Raw genomic sequence first — 22,995 nt, forward strand, 5'->3', positions numbered from 1 at the left:
TGCGCACAGCGAGGCCCCACCCAGTAAAAACAAAGGTACTTCATGCTCCCATGGCTCTCAGGGACCAAAATGACACCAGCTCTTCTTTTGCTTTGGCACAGAAACTGCTTTCCCAAACAGACCGCGGCCCAGGTGACCCTCAAAGCCATCTCAGCCCACTTTGATGACTCGAGCGCATCCTCGCTGAAGAACGTGTATTTCCTGCTCTTCGACAGCGAGAGCATCGGCATCTACGTGCAGGAGATGGCCAAGCTCGACACCAAGTAGCCGCTGCACTTTCCAGCAGGGATCAGAGGACCACCCGAGTCCCAAGAGTGGGTTTTGCTTTTTAAAAGGAGAGAGGAGGGGTGACGGCGGGGGAGTAGAGGGCGGCCGGGCAGGTCCTGCCGGCGCAGGGAGCCCTCTGCCCTTCACACTGTCCTCCAAAAGAGCCTCCATCTGTAAGGAAGCAGGTCTCCGCGCGGGGTTTCTTTCCATGTGTTTTCCTCCTGTTGTTTTAGAACTTTTCTAAAAAAACAGACCTCGTTTTAGATTTATAGCATCGACTTTTACACACACTCATACAAGAAAAAATCCTTTCAAAATTCTTAAATCTTCTGTTCCTCCTTTTTCTAAGGGAAGAGGGCAAAAAGCGACCTGGGCCCTGTTGGTGTGCGTGTTCCGTGGCGGAGAGGAGAAAATGGGAGACATCTCACTGGTGCTTTTCTCTTTTATTTTAGTGCCCCCCGCCCCCACCCCTGTAATACCTGTAACTACTCCTAAAAAGGTTTTGCTTCAGGCTTTTTTTTTTTGGTTTCATTTTGTTTTTTAAAGAAAAAGAAAATGAAAGGAAAAAAAATAAAAGATCCAGTGTCTTTCTTACAACATATTCTTTTATTGCAACATTTTCCTCAGTTTGGAAAACGGTGTCCCCACACGTAGGTCCTTCTAGAATATTGCAAGTCAACAGAACAAGGCCTGTCACTCACACACTGGGATTCCCACCTCACTGGGCCCCAGGTCAGATAGCACCAGGGCCTGTGTTTCTCGGGCCGAAGGTCCTGCCTCCAGAAAGGTGGGCTTCCCTTCGTGGTCCATGAAGACAGATCCTTGGATGAAGCCACCAGGGGAACAGCCATCCTCCAAGAGAGGCACACGACTCACTGAGGCCTGGGCAACAGCCCCAACGGGATGGCCTGAGAACCCCAGAGAGGCTGGTGTCCCAAGGACTCTGCCCAAGTACCCAGGGGCCACCATCAAAAGGGTGCACGGAGGGGCAGGGTGGGGAGGTGGGTCCTGAATTTCTTCAGATGAACTCATCAACCACTTCTGCTATGCAGCTTGAACCCAGGCGGTCCAAGAGGGGCTCCTCCGGATTGGAAGATCTCTCTCAAATAGAGGAGTCATTTATACACCATAACATAGTCGGTGGCAGACATTAGTGCCCAGCTGGGCCTCAGGACAAGTGACCCTGGGGTTGGCCAGGAAACCAGAAGCACAAAACCACAAAGTCCCTTGGGGGGCCGTCTCCCCATCCCCAGCATCAGCTGGAGTTTTGTCACTTACAAATCTGCCCGTGAGTGACCTAGAAATATGCTGGGGGTCACCCGCAGAAACCCCCTCTGCTCGCTAATGGGTAAGCAGATGGCACCCCGCAGAGAGTCACATTATCTGCCCTTCCTTAAATACCTCCAGTGGCTGGCAGGCCAGGCTACAGTCTCAACCCCTGCTAGCCATGTAAAAATGCACTCTGTCAGGGCGGGGTAACCAGAAGGGAAATTTTATCTAGCTCTTCTTAAATGTAGCCTACGGTATGGAGTTAGGATCTAAAAGTGGAAATGTGCTGGCCGCAGTGGCTCATGCCTGGAATCCCAGCACTTCGGGAGGTCAAGATGAATGGATCATCTGAGGTCAGGTGTTCGAGACCAGCCTGGCCAACAAGGTGAAACCCCGTCTCTACTTAAAAAAAAAAAAAAATTAGCCGGGCATGTTGGCACACGCCTGTAGTCCCAGCTACTCGGGAGGCTAAGGCAAGAGAATCACGTGAACCCGGGAGATGTAGGTTGCAGCGAGCCGAGATCGTGCCACTGCACTCCAGCCTGGATGACAGGGCGAGACTCTGTCTCAAAAATACATAAAGTGGAAATGTTGGAAGGCCATGAGGCTTAAGGAGTACAGGGATTATGCACCAGTTAGAGGATTGAAAACAGGGCTCCTGTGAAGTCCCTGGTTGTTGCAGAATGTATGGGCTCCCCAATCATGAGATGGCAGAAATTTGGGGTGCAGGGCGTCTCTCCTCCTCAGGTCCCTTCTTTGTTCTCAATGTGCAGCTCTCCTTCCTGCACTCACAGACAGACTCTAGCCACCAGAGCCCAGCTCTCTGCCCTCCTCTGAGAGCTCTAAATGACACAGGTCATGACCACAAACACATGCACAGGCAATGCACATCCCAGAGGAGCCAGGTGCAGAGGGAGGGCTGGCCGTGGCCTCCCCAGCACCACGCAGCCAGCACGCATGAGCCGCTCAGCCAGCACCGCGGCAAGCACACCTTCGAAACCCAAAAAGAATCCTCTAAGGGGGTATTTGTTTAATGCCTCTCTCTCTCCCATTTTTGTTTTATACAAGTTGCATTTCTGGCCACCACATCATTGGCATCTTATTCCAGAAGAACAGCATTCGTTCTAGCACTTGCCAGGTGGGTGCCATGCGCCAAGCAGTCCGTACGCCCACCTGCTGCAGTAGCTCATCTCCCGCCCGGCCTTTCCATCAGGGTGGAGACTGCCTCATGGTTTTCCAGCTTGTAGAGACAAACAGGTCTCGGCTCTTGGTCAGCCGAACCATGAGCCGGCCCACATAAAAGCCACTGATTTGGCCCACGCCGTCATTTCTCCCCATGGACAGGAGGAACGTCAGTGCACCTGCGAGCAGAGACACAGAAACAACCAGAACCTCACTGAACCTCCTGGGGCTGCAACACCCAGAGTGCTGATCCTTCCCAAGGCCTTCGGACTCAGGGCCGGAAAATGTGAAATCCCTTTAGGAAGGTGAGTGAGGCCCTGATTTTTTTTTTTTTTTGGACAGGGTTTCGCTCTTGTTGCTCAGGCTGGAGTGCAATGGTGCAATCTTTGCTCACCGCAACCTCCCCCTCCCTTGTTCTAGCGATTCTCCTGCCTCAGCCTCCCGAGTAGCTGGGATTACAGGCGCGCACCACCACGCCTGGCTAATTTTGTATTTTTAGTAGAGATAGGTGACTGACCTCAGGTGATCTGTCCGCCTCAGCCTCCCAAAGTGCTGGGTTTACAGGTGTAAACCCGCTGCGCCCAGCCTATTTTTAAAGAGCTCTAGGGGGATGTTTCCATCACCAGCTTGGAGAGTTTGTTCTAGTGGCCAGGTATCTGATAGCCGAAAAAAGCTTCCCCACGTTTAACCCCAAACTCTCTTAAAACTGCAAAGCGCACGGGGCCTCTCTTACCTGGCTTGTAGGCCTGGAGAGGCCGCTGCTTCACGGAGTTGACGATGTTGGCCACAGCGATGTTGGCGTGGAGGCCAGCAAGATAGGCCATCTTGGGCGTCCTCACGTCGGCACAGTCACCAATGGCGTAGACATTGCTGTGGCCCTCCACCTGGAGGTGCTCATTCACTCTCAGAGCACCACTGCTGGCCAGTCTGCTCTCTGCCAGAAGAAATGACACCGAAACCAAGACACTGAGCTGCTGTGTTAAGTGGCCACCACAAGGAGGTGAGGGCGAGCTCTAGACGCTGGTCAGACCACCCTCCTGAGGCATGACCAGCCCCTAGAGGTGCCTGCTCTAGAGGCCACCCTCCCACCTAACTTACTCCCCCCTGAAGTCTCCACCTCACAACTCTTCCTGCAGAGGCAAGGTTGCTGATGCCAGGGTGGAAATGGGTCAAAATACCAACAGGCCTCCTTTTAGAAACATACATAACTCTCTACAAGTTACAGTGATTAGCTGAGTCTTGAATTTACTTTTGAACGTGAGATTTTAAAAATAAATGCAGGCCAGGCGTGGTGGCTCACGCCTGTAATCCCAACTCTTTGGGAGGCTGGGGCGAGCAGATCACTTGAGGCCAGGAGCTCAAGACCAGTCTGGCCAACATGGTGAAACCCATCTCTACCAAAAATAGAAAAAGTAGCCGGGCTTAGTGGCATACAGCTGTAATCCCAGATACTGGGGAGGCTGAGGCACGAGAGTCGCTAGAACCCAGGAGGTGGGGGTTACCCAGGAGGTGGGGGTTGCAGTGAGCCAAGATCACGCCACTGCACTCCAGCCTGGATGACAGAGCAAGAGTCTGTCTCAAAAAAATAAAAATAAAAAACAAAACTGGAGCATTAAAAATAAATGCAGAGCTTTAATATATGACAAACTGCTTTTTTAAAGGGACTTTTAAAAACTTGTATTTGAAAATACAACATTAAGACAATTAGGTATTAAACTCTGGGATCTCTGTCCATTATAAGCCCTCAATCCCACCGCTACACACAGCCTGGACTGGCTTCCTTTTCCTGGGACTGGATCATTACTTCCTGCTGGACAAAAGGCAGGAGCTCCTTGTCAGGAAAGGGCATTCGGGAGTAAATGACAGGGACTTGAGGACACAAAGCAACCAGCAGGCCTGGCCACTGAGTTTCCTGCTCACAAATGAAGGCTTGAACACACATCAGTCCACCTCTGCCACCTCCAGCCAGCTAAATACCCAAATACCGAGCTTTAAGAAACCAGGCCATGTTACCAACCCCACTCCCCAGTCAATCCAAGCTCAAGAGTCCAAATGTTTGGATCTGGGTTTGGGGGCAGCAGCACGCCTCAGGAGAGAGGAAGGCCTGACCCTGAATTTCTTCTGTCACCAGGTAAGGAAGAAAGAAAGAAAACACCAACCTTTCTCATCTCTTTGACGCCTGTGCCCATCTCTTACCACTAGGGGGCGGCCCTAATTTCAGAAGATTCTGGTCACCTTGGCCACCTGGAACCCAGCCATCGTCACAGCTGAGGAGAGCTCAGCAAGGGTGGACCCTCACTGAATTTAAAGTCTGAGCTGTTGGGAAGAAAGGGGAAAGGCAGCAAGGTGTGGACTCCTGGGGGCAAGCACTGCAGGGCATTCAGAGAGTGCTGAAGAGCAAGGAGGCACGGGGGAAGCCCGGCCGGGCACCTGCTCACCAAACGCGTTGCGGTAGGCGGAGTTGTTGATCTTGATGCCGGTGCAGAGAATCACCAGGTTGGTGGCCACCTCTGTGCCTTTGTCCGTCTGCACTTTGATGTACTCTCGATACTCATTGAGAGGCAGCTCCTCCAGATTGCTCACCCGCTCACCTAGAAGGGGGTTCATGACCAGGAGGCTGGTGAAAGGGGGGACCCCATCAAGCCTGGGCCCCAAGCCAAGACTGATCCTGGGGAGGGCCTGGACCTCTGGGGCCCAACTGGGCAATGGCTGTACCCCGTCTTCCCACCATGCCCCTCCCTCAGTCCACTCTATGGCCCACAAAGCTGATCTGGACATCTGGCCCCAAGGGGTCCAGCTGGAGAAAAGTTCTAAGAAGGCCCTGGAGGACTTCCTGAAGGGAAGCGAGGCTGTTTCCCAAGAAGTTCTCAGAAAAGCGGAAGACCTCAGACACGCCTCTCTAAATGCCAGCCACGCCATCCTAACCAGGCAGGACAAGCGCTCCAAGTGCACCACGACAAAGGGGAAAGCCAGAGAAAGAGAAGCCAGCTCACTTCACTCACTGCCTAAAGTGACAGTGACCAAAAGGAGGCTGAGGCAGCCACGCGGGCCCTTCACAGGGCAGCTGCCTCACCCTCCCAAAAAAAGAAGAGGCTGGGGCCTCGTGCAGTGAAGTGTAGGGGCCACAGCACTGGAAGAGAACCCCTCTGTCCAGCATATGCTGGGTGGGTCTTGTGCCCTGCTCTACAAGAAGGCCACACTCCTCACAACTCTCAAAACATAAACCGATAAACCTATTCCCTCGACCACAGAGACATCATATTCAGGGCAAATCCTTCAGATGCACTTAAGAAAAATTCAGCAGACAGGCATCCCACCATCTGCACTGCATCCAAAGCAATAACCAGGACATGGAAATCCCGTAAGTACCAGGCCCTCTTCCCTGCCCAGGGACGGGCACAACTTCCAGCTGGACAAGGTTCAGATGGGCTTTGATGCTCACGACAGCTTCTGAGCGCTTCAGGCTCCACCCCAGGACACAGTGGAAAAGAGAGAGCCTGGGGTGGACTATAGCCGCCCTCCTGTTGGAGGCAGTGACCAAGCCTCCAAGCCACATCTCACCAGGCCGGGGCGGGGCGGGGCAGGGAGGGAGGTGAGGGTGCACGTACTCAGCAGCAGCTGCACGCCCTTCCGGAGGAGGATCTCCTTCACTTCCTGCCGGACGGAGGGCAGGAGCTCCTTGTCAGCCAGGGCCACTTGGGAGTGAATGAGAGTGACCTGCGGACAAAACGACCACAGGGCCTGAGAAGGAGCCCCTGAGTCTTCAAACACAAACATTGCACGAATGTCCACCTCCACTCGTACCTCCAGGTTACAGATGAGGAAACTGAAGCCCCAGAGAAGTAATCTGTCCAGTGCCAGAACCAATTAGTGGTGAGCTGGGCTTAAGCCCACATGTTCTAGACTAGGACTCTTTCAGTACCCACCCAGGCCAGAGGACTACCAATATGGCAACACATCACAACTTACACCTCACCTAGGGCCACCTGGAAAATTATCTTCAAGCATCCTTGGGCACTTATAATTATACAAGCCATGGACATCCCAATAGTCAATCAGGCTGATGTCAACATTAAAGCTGGTTTAAAATTAGCGCTTCCAGGCACGTCTACTTGCTGTCTGGGACAACACAGGGAGGTGTCCCGGGCACCTCATGTTGTGATCATGTTCAAAGCCTGGGCTTTGACATCAAATTGCCTGGGTTGAAATCCCATCTCTGATACTCGCTTGGTCACCTCCCAAAGGCTCCCTAACATGGGCACAAACAGCCCCACTCATAGGAATTGTGTAATGATGAGCAAAAATACATATATAAAGCATGTAACTCAGAACATATTAAGTCCTTAATAAAGGGTGGCTGCTACTACCCACATGTTCTACTAACCCTAAACATGTGGATATTTTACTGAGTTACTTGAACTTTTTTACTACTTCAGACTGGTCTGACCCCTGTGAAATAAGAAGAAATGACGGCTGGGTGCCGTGGCTCACGCCTGTAATCCCAGCACTTTGGGAGGCCGAGGTGGGCAGATCACGAGGTCAGGAGATAGAGACCATCCTGGCTAACATGGTGAAACCCCATCTCTACTTAAAAAAAAAAAAAAGAAAAATTAGCCAGGCGTGGTGGTGGGCACCTATAGTCCCAGCTACTGGGGAGGCTGAGGCAGGAGAATGGCATGAACCCAGGAGGCAGAGCTTGCAGTAAGCCGAGATCGCGCCAGTGCACTCCAGTCTGGTTGACAGAGCTAGACTCCGTCTCAAAATAAAACGAAACAAAGAAGAAAGGTATGTATTGGTCTCTGCCCCCAGTTCCTGATGCAGAGCTCTTAAAACCCTTGTAAACTGGGGTACTAAGAGAGAATCATTTGTTCTAATATTTGGTCCTCGATGCCAGTTCTTGATACAGAGCTCCTGAGATCTTTGTAATGTCCTGAGTGATGGGAGGGTCTGACACAGAGCTCCCAGCTCCTTGGATGTTCCTGGGTGATGGGAGCATCTTTTGTTCTAATGAAGCTACTCCTGATGGGCTCCTGGATGATCGCTGGTCACCAGAGACCAAGCCAGCTTAGAAGTCTGGAACTTTCAGCTCCAGGGATGAGAGAGGGGCTGGAGATTGAGGTCATCATCACCCTTGCCTACCTGATGAAGCCTCCATAAAAATCCCTGAAGTACAGGGTCCAGAGAGCTTCTAGGTTGGTGAACATCTCCACATGCCAGGAGAGCGGTGTACCCCAACTCCATGGGGACAGAAGCCCCTGTGCTCAGGACCCTTCTAGACTATGCCTTATGTGCCTCTTCATCTAAATGTTCATTTTTATCCTTTAAAACATCCTTCGTCATCAATCAGCAACAGCAAGTAAACTGTCTCCCTAGCTTCCATCAGCTGCTCTAGCAAATTATTTAACCCAAGGAGAGAGTCATGAGAATCTCTGTCTTGTAGCCAAGTGGGACAGAGCGTGGGTAAGTTGGGGACTTGCAACTGATGTCTGAAGTTGGGGCAGGATCGTGGGACTGAGCCCTTGACCTGTGGGGTCTGCACTAACGCCAGGTAGTGTCAGAATTGAATTGAACTGTAGGACACCCAGCTGTTGTCAGAGAATTGGTCAGTGGGGGGAAAAAACTCACAGATCTCATCCCAGAAGTGTGCAGTGAGTAGAGAGAAAAATAGTTTGGTTTTTCCCTATAGAACCCTCATAAATCAAAATGAATGAATTGTAACTATATCAATCACTCATCATAATTTCCAACAATTTGTCAGAGAACAGCCACACAATTAAAGTATCCTCTATTGATTTTTCTTTTCAAAACCAATCTGCCTTTCCCTGAGGAAAAAAGATCCATTCACAGGCCCCACATGGCTCTCAGAAGCCCATCTGGCTTCAACTGCCAGCCAGCTCTCGCCTAGAGGACCTGTAATGACGATTATCACTCAGCCCTTGCCAAGCCTGGACAGGGTGCCAGGATTTCCTCTTTCTCACTAGGTTGCCAGGTAGGATCTCTGTCCGTTGAGCATGAGAAAGCAACAGGGCAGGCTGATGTCCCCTCCCTGTTCCCACCCACGGGTGGAAGGCAGTGCTGTACAGTCATTCCCCAGTGTGGGCAGAGCGGGGCTATGCTGCAGGCTCCCCACCACCATGGGGCTGCTCAGAGCAGAGGCTACCGTATCAGGCAGAGACCAAAGCAACAACTGAAGGTGTCTTTGTCTAAGCTGGTTGTCAGCAAGAGGCAATCAAATATACATTTATATCACAAAGGCCTGAATTCTGAAGGCGACACAGAAGTTCGGCTTTTGCAAGGTATCGCCCCTGGGCTTGATCCTCCAGGTTGGAGCAGAGGGCAGGATCTTTCCTTGAGAGAAGACACACCCTGAGCAGCTCTGTAAGGTCAGGTGCTGCAGGATCCCAGCTCTGCAGGAAAAATCCCCTAGAGAATCGCACCTTGGCAGAAATACACACTCTCAGTTTATGTGAATAGAGCTCCAGACTTCTCTGCCCTGAGAGAATTCCTGATGTTCCTAAGATAATGCAGAGAAAAGCCAACCACTTAGAGTTCCAAGGCAAGGCAGCCCGGCCCACCTCTTTCTCAGGATATTCTGTTTTAATCTCTGCTGCCATCTCCACTCCAGCCGAGCCTCCTCCCACCACCACGATGAACCGTGAGCGCTGGACCTGGAGAAGAGGACACGTGAAACAGGGACATATGAAACACACCTACGCATCCACCCCTGTCTGCTGGTTCAGCCTGTGGTGTGGCTCCCTGGGCCAAAGGAGGGCAGAGAACCCTTTCCACATTTTGGGTCCAAATGTGCTTCCTCCCACCCACCTCGCAGAATTGCTGTGGAAACTGCCTGAGATCGTGGATCTAAGCCTGCTCTACACAACACAGAGCCTTGTGAAAACAGGAGCGGAGGGCACCCATGAAAAGCCCCAGGAGAGGCAAGTAAGAGACATACCAAGGGCAACATGAGCAGGTCCGGGGTGCCCACATCCTGGCTCTAGCAGCAAGTTCAAGGTCTCTTCCCAGGAAAGTCTCTTCCTAGTGACTCTCCAACTCTATGGCTACAGCCAGCAGCTCTGAACACCCCCATGGCCTCCCAGCTGCAGGCTTAGGCATCCCCACAGCTGTCCTCCCATCTGCCCGCCCTGCCCCATGCCTTCAGTGCATAGCTCACCTGCCTCACCATGTCCTCATAGGCCTGGATAGCGGCCTGCTGGCTGGAAACCTCATTAAACTTGCCCGGGAAGGGCCCAGTGCTGCCCGTGGCCAGGATAAGATGAGAGAAGGGCAGGGCCTGAGACAGACCAAAACAAAAGATGAGGGTAGGGCAGGGCAGGGCAGGGCAGGCCTAGGCCTCTGCATCCTACTCCTGGCCTGCCAGCTGGGACAAACCAGGCAGAGGCCCCTCTAGGCACCCGAGGCAGCCCCCATGGGACCGAGTGAAACCACCACACTGGTTAGCCGAAGGGATGGCACTAGAACCTGGGGAAAGACCTAAGGAAGCAGAGTTTACCTCCTGCATGGAGAACTCAGGGGCAACGGGAGCCACCCAGCATGGCAGTGGAAGGGGCAGCCCAGTGGCAGGAGGCAGGGTTGCAGGATCGGACACTGCCCGAGGGAGTTAGCGCAGAACCTCCCGGATGTTTTAGAAGAACCCTCCTCCTGCCTCCGCCAGGAAGAAAAGGAAAAGAAAGAAAGACTGATCAGTAGCGGGATCACACCTGTGAACAGCCACTGCACTGAACAACATAGCGAGACCCCAGCTTAATTTAATTTTTAAATTAAAAATAAATAATAAAATAAAAAATAAATAATTTAATTTTTTAAAATTAAAAATAAAAAAAAAAATTTAGGCTGGGTGCGGTGGCTCACGTCTGTAATCCCAGCACTTTGGAAGGTCAAGGCAGGCAGATCACCTGAGGTCAGGAGTTTGAGACCAACCTGATCAACATAGCAAAATCCTGTCTCTACTAAAAATACAAAAATTAGCTGGGCATGGTGCCACACGCCTATAATCCCAACTCCTCAGGCGGCTGGGGCGGGAGGATCGCTTGAACCCAGGAGGCAGAGACTGCAGTGAGCCAAGACCATGCCATTGCACTCCAGCCTGGGCAACAAGAGCGAAACTCTGTCTCAAAAACAATCAAAAAATTTTTTTTAATTAAAAAAAATTTTAAACAAAGAAAAGGAAATCTTGTTTGGAGCCTAAATATATAAAATTGACAAAAACAGAGCTGCTCCAATGGGAGGGGCTGGAGGGCCTGGACTCCACTCAGCCCCCACTTTCCCCTGAACCTCCGAGATGCCCTCATGGAATCTTTCAGGGTTCTAAAATGCATGGCCAGAGACTGCAGGACTAGGAGACACTCAGTAATCTCTCCAACCAGGAAACTATCTGGCCCCATTAATTCAAGAAGAGCTGGGTCACACTAAATCACATACTCATCAAGGAAAGGAATTGTGTTTCCTTTTGTCGATGCCCCCTTAGCTTCAAACACCAAGTGGGGGTGGGCTGGACCTGACACTTATCCTGAGCTGGTGGCAGCTTGTCGATGGAGCTCAAGTCATGGCAGGTGTGTGCCAGGCTCCATGATGCACATGTGAGGTGGGGGAACACACAGATGAGTGAAGGGAAATCTCTGCCCCAGTGACATCCCGATCCAGGAGATGTGGGACCATGTGTGTCTAACTTTTTGTTCTAGACAGAGCCGAGGGCTGGCCAAGCCTGTGAGTTGTCTGGGACACTGGCTTTTAGAGCACGGGCTCTGGGCTAAAATTGCATGGGTTCAAATCCTGGGTCAGTCTCTTACCAGCTGTGGGATCTTAAGCAAGCCATTTAACCCTTTAGCTTCTCTGTAAAATGAGGTTATACCACCTTCCCCATAGAGGCACAGAAAACATTCATGAGATTTACGTAAAGGCTACAAACAGGGCCTGGCATGCAGGAATTACAAAGGAAGTATCTACCACCATATTCTTGTGGTTGCTGTGGTCAAGCCTCTGTTTATGAGGAATCCGCTATCTGCCCAGCACCAGGCAGGGCTTGGGGCTCACACACAGCATTCTCTTTTCTTTTTTTCTTTTTTTTTTTTTTTGAGATGGAGTCTCACTGTCACCCAGGCTGGAGTGCAGTGGTGCAATCTCAGCTTACTGCAACTTCCGCCTCTTGAATTCAAGCAATTCTCCTGCCTCAGCCTCCTGAGTAGCTGAGATTACATGCGCCCACCACCACGCCCAGCTAATTTTTGTATTTTCAGTAGAGACAGCGTTTTGCCATGTTGGGCAGTCTGGTCTCAAACTCCTGACCTCAGGTGATCCACCCGCCTTGGCCTCCCAAGGGGCTGAGATTACAGGTATGAGCCACTGCCCCCAGCCTAGCTCTCTCTTAACCCTGGAGGATCCCGCCCAGGCCCTGCCGTGGGCCCTTGAGCCAGCTGGCAGCGGGGCTGGCCCTTACTCACCTCACCGCCCTGCAGCAGCACCGTCTGGTTCTTCAGGTCTATCCCCACCACCAGCCCCTGCCGGAAGTTGTCCTTGAAAGTCACCGAGTAAGAAATGAATGTCTTCTTGGCGAACCCTGGGGAAGGGACACAGAAGAGGTCATAGGGCAGAGCTAGGCTGCCCATGGGAAGCCAGAGTGACTCAGAACCTTTCACAAGCTGCACATCAACAGGGGGGCCCTTGACCAAAGGGTCAGGCCATACGTATGCCTGGGGTACCCCTATCTCCTAAAACGCCAGTCTGGGCCTCAGACCCTCAGAAAAGCTCAAGCTTTTACTTCTAGGGTCTCATTATGGTGGCTACTTAAGACCAAAGACCTTGAGTTTCTCCAGAACTTGTCTGATAGTGGAATGCAGGCACTTTGCCCTAAATAGAGAAAACCACCCCCAGCCCTAAAATCAAGCCTCAGAGTGGAGACAAGACCACCCTCACAGAGACAACCCCAGATGGGAGCACGTTACCTGTCTCCACGGAGGCTCGGAGGGCGGCCACATTGTGGTGGAAAGAGTCCTTCATGTCCACCAGCATGAAGGGGATGTTCAGGGCCTGCAGCTGGCTGGCCGCCGCGATCCCACCAAAGCCCCCACCCACAATCACCACGTGCAGGGCTCCCGATTCCACCGACACCTGGGACCCCATCTTGAACCAGGCACTGCTGGGAAGAAAGAGGAGAGCCCATCAGTGTCAGGGTGGCTGGGAGGGCTGAGAGGTCCCACAGTGAGAGAGGCCTCAATCATGAATTGACCTTTTTAGATGAGGTAAATCTTTGATTAATGAAACTCCAACTTTATAAAATTTGAATTAAATTCAGAAGGAACAAGGGGGTATCCCACTTCCAGCCCATCCCCCAAATACCGAGTTCCCTTCTCCAGAGGCATCCACTGTTACATAGCAAGTTTGGATGACTCCTTCCAGAGATAGCTTATGCACCTATAATCACGATTATTTTTTGCACCCATTAAATAAAGTGTTCTGCACGTTTGTTTTTCACTTGATATAGTTCATTGAAGACTTTTGGGAGAGATTGCAGTGGGGCAGGAGGAAAAAAAAGACTTTTGAAGAGGGGAATAATGTTCACTCAACAACATATATGAATTGAACTCCTGCTTTTTGACACGCTCTGTGTTGTGTATCCTGTGGTCAAACAGGCAGATACGGTCCCTGCCCTTATGAGGGTAGACCTTACAAAGTCAAATAACCAGGTGGGCAGTGTCAATGATGTGGGAAGCTGGGAAGAGGTGCAATAACAAGAAACAGTGGGCACACCTGTGGGGAACTGGCAAGCATAGGCCACATCTAAAGGAACAACAAAAAACATTCTTTAAGCACTGCATCAAACAAACACTGCAACCAGATTCGGCCCAGCTCACAGGTCACCAACTTAAGGTCCAGGTTTAAGGAGGTCAATTAGCAGGTTATGACAAGAATCCTGCAAAATTCTGCTGCTAGGGTTTGAATATGTCTCCCAAAAAGGAACAGTGTTGAGAGGTGGGGCCTAATTAGAGGTGTTTGGGTCATGAGGTCTCCACCCTCATGAATGGATTAATACCAATTATAAAAGGGCCTCTGAGGCTGCAAGTTCAAGCTCTTGCTCTCTGTCACTCTCTCTTTTGCCTTCCACCATGGGGTGACTCAGCATGAAGGCCCTCACCAGACACTGGGCCCTTGATCTTGGACTTCCCAGCCTCCAGAACCATAAGCCAATATATTTCTGTTTATTATAATTACCTAGTCTGTGATATTCTGCTGTAGCAGCAGAAAACAGACTAAGACAAATGTGGTGTGAATTAAGACTGTGATCATGGAGTAGGAAGGAGGGGCCACAGCTGTGTGCTACAATGCCTGGCTAATTTTTTAATTACTTGTAGAGATGGGGCTGGGTATAGCAGCTCATGCCTGTAATCCCAGCACTTTGGGAGGTTGAGGCAGCAGGGTCTTTTGAGCCCAGGAGTTCCAGACCAGCCTGGGTAACATAGACAGACTCTGTCTCTACAAAAAAAAAAAAAAGCCAGGCGTGGTGATGTGCACCTGTAGTCCCAGCTAACTGGGAGGCTGAAGTGGGAGGGTCACTTGAGCTGGGGAGGTCAAGGCTACAGTGAGCCATAACTGTGCCACTGCACTCCAGCCTGGGTCACAGAGTGAGACCCTATCTCAAAAAAATAAAACAATAAAAATAATAAATATTGGTAGAGATGGGGTCTCCCTTTGTTGCCCAGGCTGGTCTCAAACTCCTGGGCTCAAGTGATCCTCCCACCTCAACCTCCCAAAGTGCTGGGATTACAGGCATGAGCCACCACACCCAATCCCCATTTCTTTTTATGACCTCAAGATGGTATATAAGCTTCTGTACTTCTTTTGGGGGTTGGGTCTTCCTTCTGAAGGCTCCTGTGTATACACATTAAATAAATTTGTATGCCTTCTATCCAACTCAACAGCCTTGGCACCTACAGCAGCAAAGTTGCCTGGGCTCCCCAAGCCAGCCTGGAAGGCCGGTAAACAGGGTCACCTGGTGCATCCCAGAGTCTGCCCCAGACAGAGGAGGGCTCAGGGACTGGCCTGGGGCTGCACCAGAGGCCTTGTCTCCAGCCCAGCAGAACCCCAAAGAAGGATGCTTGCAGTGTGGGCCTCAGGCAGGCAGAGGGCTGCTGGTGTGGGAGGAGCTGCGCAGCCCACTGAGGGGCACTCTTGACTGCAGCTGAGACCCTGAGAGGTCACAGGCAATCAACCGTCCTCCTGGCCTGTGCTGAGCCCTAAAGAGAGGCAGAAATAAGCCAGGCTGCTGGGGGGAGATGCTGAGAAAAAGAAACCAAGCTCACACTATACAGAAAGCAGCCAGAGAGGCTCAACAGCTGCTGTGGGCTTCAGGAAGGGGGACTGGAGGGGGTGTCAGCGAAGGAGGATATAGACTCTGAGGTCATCCTTGAAGGACAGACATCAAGCCACTGAACAGCCTCATAAGAAAGTGTGTTCCAGCTCATCTGGGACCCTCAGGCCGCTGGAAGGCTACTGCACTGCCCTGACCGTCTGTGCGGGCCTGGGGCACAACCCCTTCCCTCTCTGGGCCTCAATTTACCCCCTATAATGGGAAGGGACTATAAGTCCCAACCAGTTATAATATTCCGAGATGTCCTCGTACACACTGGTTTCCAAGACATGGTGGTGGTTCCCCAAGACGGTCCCCAAATCATCCCACACTTATGGGGCAGCTTTTGGTTAGAACTCCGGGCACTGTTCCCACTGGTGTTCAAATGTCCACTGCCTAACTTCTCCCCTGGGGGAGGACGGTATAGCGGAGGGAGGGCACTGACACAACGGATTGGAGGGGATTTAAAGTTGTTTCTCAAGGGTCAAATGGTCCCCAAAGCATGGAGGCTTGAACATACCTATTTTACAGATGAATAAGCTGAGCCCTGGCAGTGATTAGGACCCAAGACAAGCCCCCCAGCAGGCAGGGCCATCCTGGCTTCTCTAAGCCCTCAGAATGGTTGTCTAGAGCTAATCCCAAGCATACCTCAGGCTGAATCTGCCAACTGGGCCAGAAGGGAATGTCTCCTAGGGACCAGGACCCAGGAGGGCCCACAGGCTCAGCCAGAGGTAACAGTGAACACCAGGAGCTGCGCAGGGCCTGAGAATGTAGGCAGTGATGAGGCAGGCCGTGGGTGGCGTGTGTTTCACCAGCCCCTGGCAGCGTGGAACCCTCTGTGCTGGGTCCTCCCCTTGGGGCTATCAGCCAGGGATGAGGTCAAGAAAACACCCAGAAAGCCCCACTTCCAAGTTAGCTGGGCATGGCCCCTGAGAGGGGCTACGCAGCTTGCCAGGTATAGGGATAGGGGAGTCCACTGTGTGTCAGGTCACACTGGACCACCCAGGGACACTCAAAAAGGACAGCCTAGAGCCCTGAAAAAGATCTGAGATCAGGAGGCCTTCCTAGCAGAGGAAACAACTTGGGCCAGAGGCCCAGTGGCAGGAAGGGAGGAGGGCGGTAGAGTTCACAGTACCTGCGGCAGAAGGTGGGGAGACTTAGAGGACAGGTGACAGAGGCCGGCACAGACAGACAGCCTGCCATGCCAGGGCAGCTTTCACAACCAGGTGGACATACAAGCCTGCCCCAGGCCCTTCATGGGGTCTCTTCCCAGGGAGGAAAGTCTAGACCCCAGAGTAGACCTCAGGGGCAATGAATTGTGCAAAGGAGCCGAGCCCTTTACCCCCTAGGATCATCAACCTGCTTCCCCAAAACGGGAAACTCTTGCCTCACCCAAGGAAGGCAAATTGCTTTTCCGGGGTTCCCTGTGAAGGGTCTGGGGCCTGAGGGGACACCCAGGCCAGAGCACGGCCAGGGAGGGGAGGCACTGTTCCTCTTCATGCTGCCTGAGGTCTCTCCTGCAATCTGCTCTCTCTTCTCTCTCCTCTACTGACCCCTGCCACCCTTACTTGTGGAATAGGGAGGCCAGTGACTCTCCAGCAGATTTGACCCTGCCTCTTTGGCAGTCCCTTGCCCAATACTCTTGGACACACTGACTCTCCTTGGCTCTGCCAGTGTCGGTTCTTGCCTGGCCCCAGAGGACAGTGAACTCCCCTCTGCCTGACGATAATCTACTTGGCCAGACACCTAAAGCAAGGGCTTATGCCACAGAGCTGCATTTCCAGCCACACACCCTGTAGGTGATGAAAATGCACGTATGGAATTAGTGGATGTCCAGTTACATGTTCTAACATAGCAGTAGTGCTGTGCAAACCTCCACCTGTGTGACACTCCATCAATCAATGGAAACTGCCACCAATGAGAGACTACAGGATAAAATATTATAAACCCATACAATGCAGTACTGTGTAGCCAGTCATTTTTAAAGGGTAAGTGATGTTTTGTTTTGTTTTGTTTTTGAGATGGAGTCTCACTCTATCGCCCAGGCTAGAGTGCAGTGGATTTCGGCTCACTGACTGCAACGTCTGCCTCCTGAGTTCAAGCAGCTCTCCTGCCTCGGCCTCCCAAGTAGCTGGAATTACAGGCATGTGCTACCATACCCAGCCAATTGTTTTTTGTATTTTTAGTAGAGTCAGGGTTTTGCCATGTGGGCCAGGCTGGTCTCGAACTCCTGACCTCAAGTGATCGGCCTGCCTCGGCCTTCCAAAGTGCTGGGGATTACAGGTGCGAGCCACCGTGCCCAGCCTGTGAATGATGTTTTTACACAAAAAGTCTGTCCATGAAAAAGTCAGGCAAGGGCTGGGTGTGGTGGCTCCTGCCTATAATCCTAGCACTTTGGGAGGCAAAGACAGGGGGACTGCTTGAGCCCAGGAGTTTGAGGATACAGTAAGTAACTTTACCTTTGCTCCCTCCCACAACACACATATACAAAGACACACATACACAATCTGATTGACACAAAACATAATGTTTTCAAGGTTCATCCGAGTTGTAGCATGTATCAGTGCTTCATGCCACTGCACTCCAGCCTAGAAACCAATGTGATACCCTGTCTCAAAAAAAAAAGAGAGAAAAAGTCAGGCAATATTTATTTATTTATTTACTTGTTTTTAATTTTCTTAGGGACAGGGTCTTGCTCTATCATCCAGGCCAGAATGCAGTGGCACGATCATAACTCATTATAACCTCGAACTCCTGAGCTGGCTAATTATTTATTTATTTATTTATTTTTGTAGAGATGAGGGTCTCGCTATGTTGCCTAGGCTGATCTTGAACTCCTGGCCCCTCAAGGGATCCTCCTGCCTTAGCCTCCCAGAGTACTGGAATTACAGGTGTAAGTCACTGTGATTTTGAGTTGTGGAAAAGATTCAATGAGACCATTTATGTAAAGTGTTTTAGCACGGTGCCTGGCAACAGTAGCAATGAATACACAGCAGCCATTTATTCTCTATATTTTATAATACAGATTAGTTTGCCCGGTCCCAAAAAGGCCACAGAAGCGTGTACAACCTAATCCCATTTATGTCCAACAAGACACATCCACCTCAGTATGTATACACATATACATGTAACGATTACAGCAGTTAGCATTTGTTGCACTTTTACCCATATCTTCACATTTAATATGTGAATTTTTTCTCCTTGTTTTGGAAGAAAGTTCAACGACTTGCCCAAGTTCAATTCTCAACACATCAAACCTGCTCTCTGAACCAAAATGCTAATAGTGGTCATAGATGATGTTTTTATTTTCTTCCTTAAGCTTTTGTATTGTTTGAATTTTTTTCAAACAAGCATATGTCATTTTTGCAGAAATAATGTCTTTAATAACAAGACTGACCTCTCACCATCTAATTTTTTTAATCAAAATAGAATTCACATATACAATTTACCACCTAAGATGAAAGCTCACAGTGAGCTATGATGGCACCACTGCACTCCAGCCTAGATGAGACCCCATCTTTAAAAAAAAAAAAAAAAAAAAATGAGATGTAGGCTCGCTCACACCTGTAATCCCAACACTTTGGGAAGCCAAGGCAGGCAGACTGCTTGAGCTCCGGAGTTCAAGACCAGCCTGGGCAACATGGTGAAACCCCATCTCTACGAAAAATACAAAAAATTAGCCAGGCATGGTGGCACATGCCTGTGGTCCCTGCTACTCAGGAGGCTGAGGTGGGAGGATCGCTTGAGCCTAGGACGTTGAGGTTGCAATGAGCCATGATCATGCCACTGCACTCCAGCCTGGGCGCCAGAGCAAGACTCTGTCTCAAAAAAAAAAAGTTTTTTTAATTTAAATTTTAAAAAAAGAGATGTAAGTTCAATGGGTTTTAGTGTATTCACCAGGTTGTGCAACCATCGCAACTATCTAATTCCAGAACACTTCCATCACCCCCAAAATAAATCCTGTACCCCGCCTACCCGAGCCCTGGGTAGCTACTGTTCTTTCTGTCTCTACAGATTTGCCTATTCTAGACAATTCATGTAGATGGAATTATATACCACATGGCTTTTCATTTGTGACACCTTCCACTGATCATAATGTTTCCAAGTTTCATCCGAGTTGTAGCATGTATCAGTGCTTCATTCCTTTTTCTGGCTGAGTAACAGTCCATCGTTGGGGTATGATGACCACATTTTGTTTATTCACTCATCAGCTGACGGGCACTTGGCTTGTTTCCACCTTTTGACTATGTGAATAACGCCACTATGAACATTTGTGTACAGGTTTTTGTGTGAACCAGTCTTCAATCCTTTTTAGTATAAATATTTAGGTGTGGAATTGCTGGGTCATGCAGTAACTCAAAGTTTAACTTTTTGAGGAACTGCTAAATCCACCGTCTGATTTTGAACTGAACACAAAAGCCCCAGTGGGAATCACAGACAATCTTAACTACGTCCGTCTACGTTCAGGAAGTTAGCTTAAAAGAAGGCCTAAGAGAACAGAACAAACCCTGATTGTCCAGGAACTCCTCAGTAACTTTACCTTTGCTCCCTCCCACAACACACATACAGACAGACACACACATACACAATCTGATTTACACAAGCATTTGCTCAGTCAATCCTGTTTTCTCTGCCAAGAGCATCCACCCTGATCTCAAGGGTATTCTTCCACAATAAGCAGCCCATAGGACTACTGAAAAACCAGGAAGTTACATTTATGCCAAAGCTGTTGAGAGGTCGTGCCTCAGAAGACACACAGTGGGAACCGTGTGGGCTCTGATCAAAGCAAGAATGTCATCCCAGAATTGCTCCGCTATTGCTTCACAAAGATTACAAATAAAACACGATGCTTTTTGAGCCGTCATGGCTTATGCAGAGGGTAGGTTTCAACATCAACCTCTGGAGAGCCACGTTCCCAGAGTGGCCGTCCCGGATGAGAAGGCCACTACAGCACAACTCACAGCGCCATGAAGGTTTCCTCCACCTGGGGGACAGAGCAGGATGGAGAGGGTTGGGCAGCCTCCCTCCCTGGGACACTCTATGGCCAGCCCCTCAGGGACTACTTGAAGAACAGAACCCCCAAAAGACCAATTTCTGAAAAGGGACTCAAAGTCTGAAGGGAGGCAGCCTCCTTTTACCCCCAGGAGAGGGCAGCTCTGGGGCAGACAGATTCATCTGGATGTCATATTCACTCCCCCACAGAAAACCTAGGCCAAGCAACTTGTCCATCCTCCTCAGAGCCAGTTACTTCGTGGTCCCCGTGGTCTGCCCATCACCTGTACCTGGATGCTGGCTTCATTTCACCACCAGCCAAAGCCAGGCTGGCCCTGGAGTCCACTGGCCTGCCCAGCCCATCACTTCTGGGGTGGGTAGTCCTGAGTAAGACCCTACCCTGGCTGGGGCTCAGTGCCCTTCTTGGTGACACACTGTGCTCCTTGGAGAACTCCTCTGTAGGTGCTGGGGTGAGGGCATGTGGGATCTGAGATCCCGGGGCTCTCTGGCAGGTGCATGTATGCACACTGGACCCTGATACAGGCTTTTGAACACAGGCGCAGAGTCCGGAAACCTGGAAGTCGCATCCTAAACTATGTCTGACTCTCTGCCCTACACCTGTCCTCCTACAGGATCATCAACTCCCAAGAGACCTTACCCTTCCTCACCCTCACCTTAAATCCCAGGGTCAAAAAGACTCCCGCTGTAGGGAAAGGCAGGGTGTGTTGATCAGGTGGTGTTGGAAGGAGAGCCCCAATATCGCCCACTAATTCAGTTCCAGTCGACTGCACGCGTCCCATCAGTTAGTTTACTCACCTCTGGTCTTTGTCCCTGCAGCACCCAGGGCTTCGGGAAGGGAGACGCAGACCTCCTAGTGAAACCTCCGAGCCTATGGACACTGGGGTAACTCCAATCCCTTCCCTCTTAGAGACCGAGGTTTCTCCCTTTCTTTTCACACCTGCTTCTGTCCGGACCGGCAGCTTCTACCCAGCGGACCCTCGGACTGTACTCGCAGGATCCGGGTTACACTCGCCCCATGTTCCCTCTTCCCCAGTTCGCCCTTCCCGGCCTAAGCCCATCTTCCTTAGGAAACCTTAGCAGGGATTTAGGGGCCAAACGAAGAGAGTGGAGTTTTCTTTGCCCTCGGCCAGGAGCAAATCTCCCCGTTGCATTTTTTTGGGAAGACGGAGAGGGGTGGGCCTGAGCCGAGTATCCCTCTCCTCACAGCGCCACAACTGCGCGGACCTCCCCACGCCTGACACGGCGTGCGCCAGGCCTCTGATCCGCTCACTCCTCTTCCGGGTCCCTGTCCCGCCCGGGGCGCCCGGGGTCTCGAGAGCCCGCCCGGTGGCGCGATCTCACCTGCCGGCCGCGCCCGCGCGCTCTCGCTCCGGCTCCCGCTCCGGCTTCCGCTCCGGCTTCGTAGTCTTCCCAAGTTACCGACCCGAGGCGCTCCCGGACGGGGCGTGACTCAGCACTCGCGCTGGCCCCCGACCCTGCGGCAACGCCGTGGCCGGGCCCCGGAAACGGTCCTGGAACGCCGGGGCTGGTCTCCGAACGGCCCGCCCGACTGACCTTGACCCCGAGCGAACGGCCTCGAACTTTGAAACAAATGCTCCCATGGCCAGATGTCGCCTCTCCGGCGCCTGCCAGCACCCACGCCCCAGCCCTGCCCGAGCCATTCAGATTTGGCTCAAAGTGTCCTTTCAGCATACTTTAAAGCAAAAAGAAAGAGAGGGAGGGAAGGAAGGAAGGAAAACAAGTGTCCCCCTGTCCCTCTTACTTTCTCGAGGACACCTTTAAAGCCACTGGAACCTTGGAGAGTGGGGTTCCCCTCACACGTTGCGCACACTGCCAACCTCCTTCCTTCAGACATACACATAATAGTTCCGCAAACCCTGTTGAGCTCCTACATATGCCAGACACTGTGGTAGGCGTTGGGGGGATAACATGGAGGAGAAAACAGACAAGGTTCCTGCTTTCACGGAGGCGACAGTCTGGGAAAAGACAGATGTTAAACACACCACCAAAAAATAGATGTATAGAGAAAACAAAAACCATGTATCACCAACTGCAGTAAGAAAGATTGGGTGTGGCCAGGCACGGTGGCTCATGCCTGTGGTCCCAGCACTTTGGGAGGCCAAGGCGGGAGGATCAGTTGAGCCCAGGAGTTGGAGACCAGCCTGGGCAACATAGCGAGACCTACCAAAATTAGCCGGGCTTCATGGTGCACACCTGTAGTCCCAGCTTCTCGGGAAGCTGAGGTGGGAGGATTACTTGAGCCCAGGAGTTTGAGGCTACAGTGAACCATGATCATGCCACTGCACTCCAGCCTGGGTGACAGTGAGATTCTGTCTCAAATAATAATAACAATAATAATAAAATAAATGAAATGAAATGAAAAAATAGAAAAAGAAAGATGGGGCAAAGGAAGGGTGCAAATACCTCTCTTCAAGGATGAGAAAGAGTTAGATTTAGGTAAACGCCACTGCACTCCAGCCTGGGTGACAGTGAGATTCTGTCTCAAATAATAATAACAATAATAATAAAATAAATGAAATGAAATGAAAAAATAGAAAAAGAAAGATGGGGCAAAGGAAGGGTGCAAATACCTCTCTTCAAGGATGAGAAAGAGTTAGATTTAGGTAAAAAGGAAGGAAGTGTGGTCTGGATGTGCAAAGACCCCCAGGCAGGACAATGACCTGGAAGGCAGTGTATTGCCAGTTCAAATCAGATCAAGCTAACTCAGCAAAAGATAAGCCATCTGCATCTACTTAATGCAAATATTAGCACTTACCTTAAGAGTTGTGGATAAGGGCCAGGCACGGTGGCTCCTATCTGTAATCCCAGCACTTTGGGAGGCCGAGTTGGGTGGATCACCTGAGGTCAGGAGTTCAAGACCAGTCTGGCCAACATGGTAAAAC

General features: G+C 51.0%; 2 protein-coding genes across 5 annotated transcripts in view; one reads left to right on the forward strand and one right to left on the reverse strand.

Annotated features, from left to right (window-relative positions):
• Positions 1-861, forward strand: part of LOC105547444 (core histone macro-H2A.2) — a 65,683-nt gene extending 64,822 nt beyond the window's left edge. For both annotated transcript variants that reach the window (XM_011991045.1, XM_011991047.1), the window contains one exon: positions 102-861. In XM_011991045.1, the coding sequence (XP_011846435.1) occupies positions 102-267 (166 nt within the window). In that variant the 3' untranslated portion in view covers positions 268-861. The remainder of the gene's footprint in view (positions 1-101) is intronic.
• On the reverse strand, positions 855-21,782 carry AIFM2 (apoptosis-inducing factor, mitochondrion-associated, 2). Of its 3 annotated transcripts, none has more exons than XM_011991042.1 (9): positions 21,647-21,782; positions 12,678-12,871; positions 12,177-12,292; positions 9,890-10,009; positions 9,294-9,386; positions 6,327-6,435; positions 5,157-5,309; positions 3,452-3,652; positions 855-2,897 (listed from the first exon to the last, which is right to left on the reverse strand). In XM_011991042.1, exons 1-9 carry the CDS (start codon positions 21,751-21,753, stop codon positions 2,746-2,748), a joined length of 1,245 nt encoding a protein of 414 aa, XP_011846432.1. In that variant the 5' UTR covers positions 21,754-21,782; the 3' UTR covers positions 855-2,745. The 3 variants fall into 3 exon arrangements, with proteins under 3 accessions (XP_011846432.1, XP_011846433.1, XP_011846434.1); XM_011991043.1 differs by having other exon boundaries at positions 12,678-12,868; positions 21,434-21,733; XM_011991044.1 differs by lacking the exon at positions 21,647-21,782 and adding an exon at positions 21,434-21,634.
• Between the last annotated feature and the right edge of the window lie 1,213 nt (positions 21,783-22,995).

This window comes from Mandrillus leucophaeus, unplaced genomic scaffold, assembly GCF_000951045.1.
Source record: "Mandrillus leucophaeus isolate KB7577 unplaced genomic scaffold, Mleu.le_1.0 Scaffold39, whole genome shotgun sequence".
NCBI lineage: Eukaryota > Metazoa > Chordata > Mammalia > Primates > Cercopithecidae > Mandrillus > Mandrillus leucophaeus.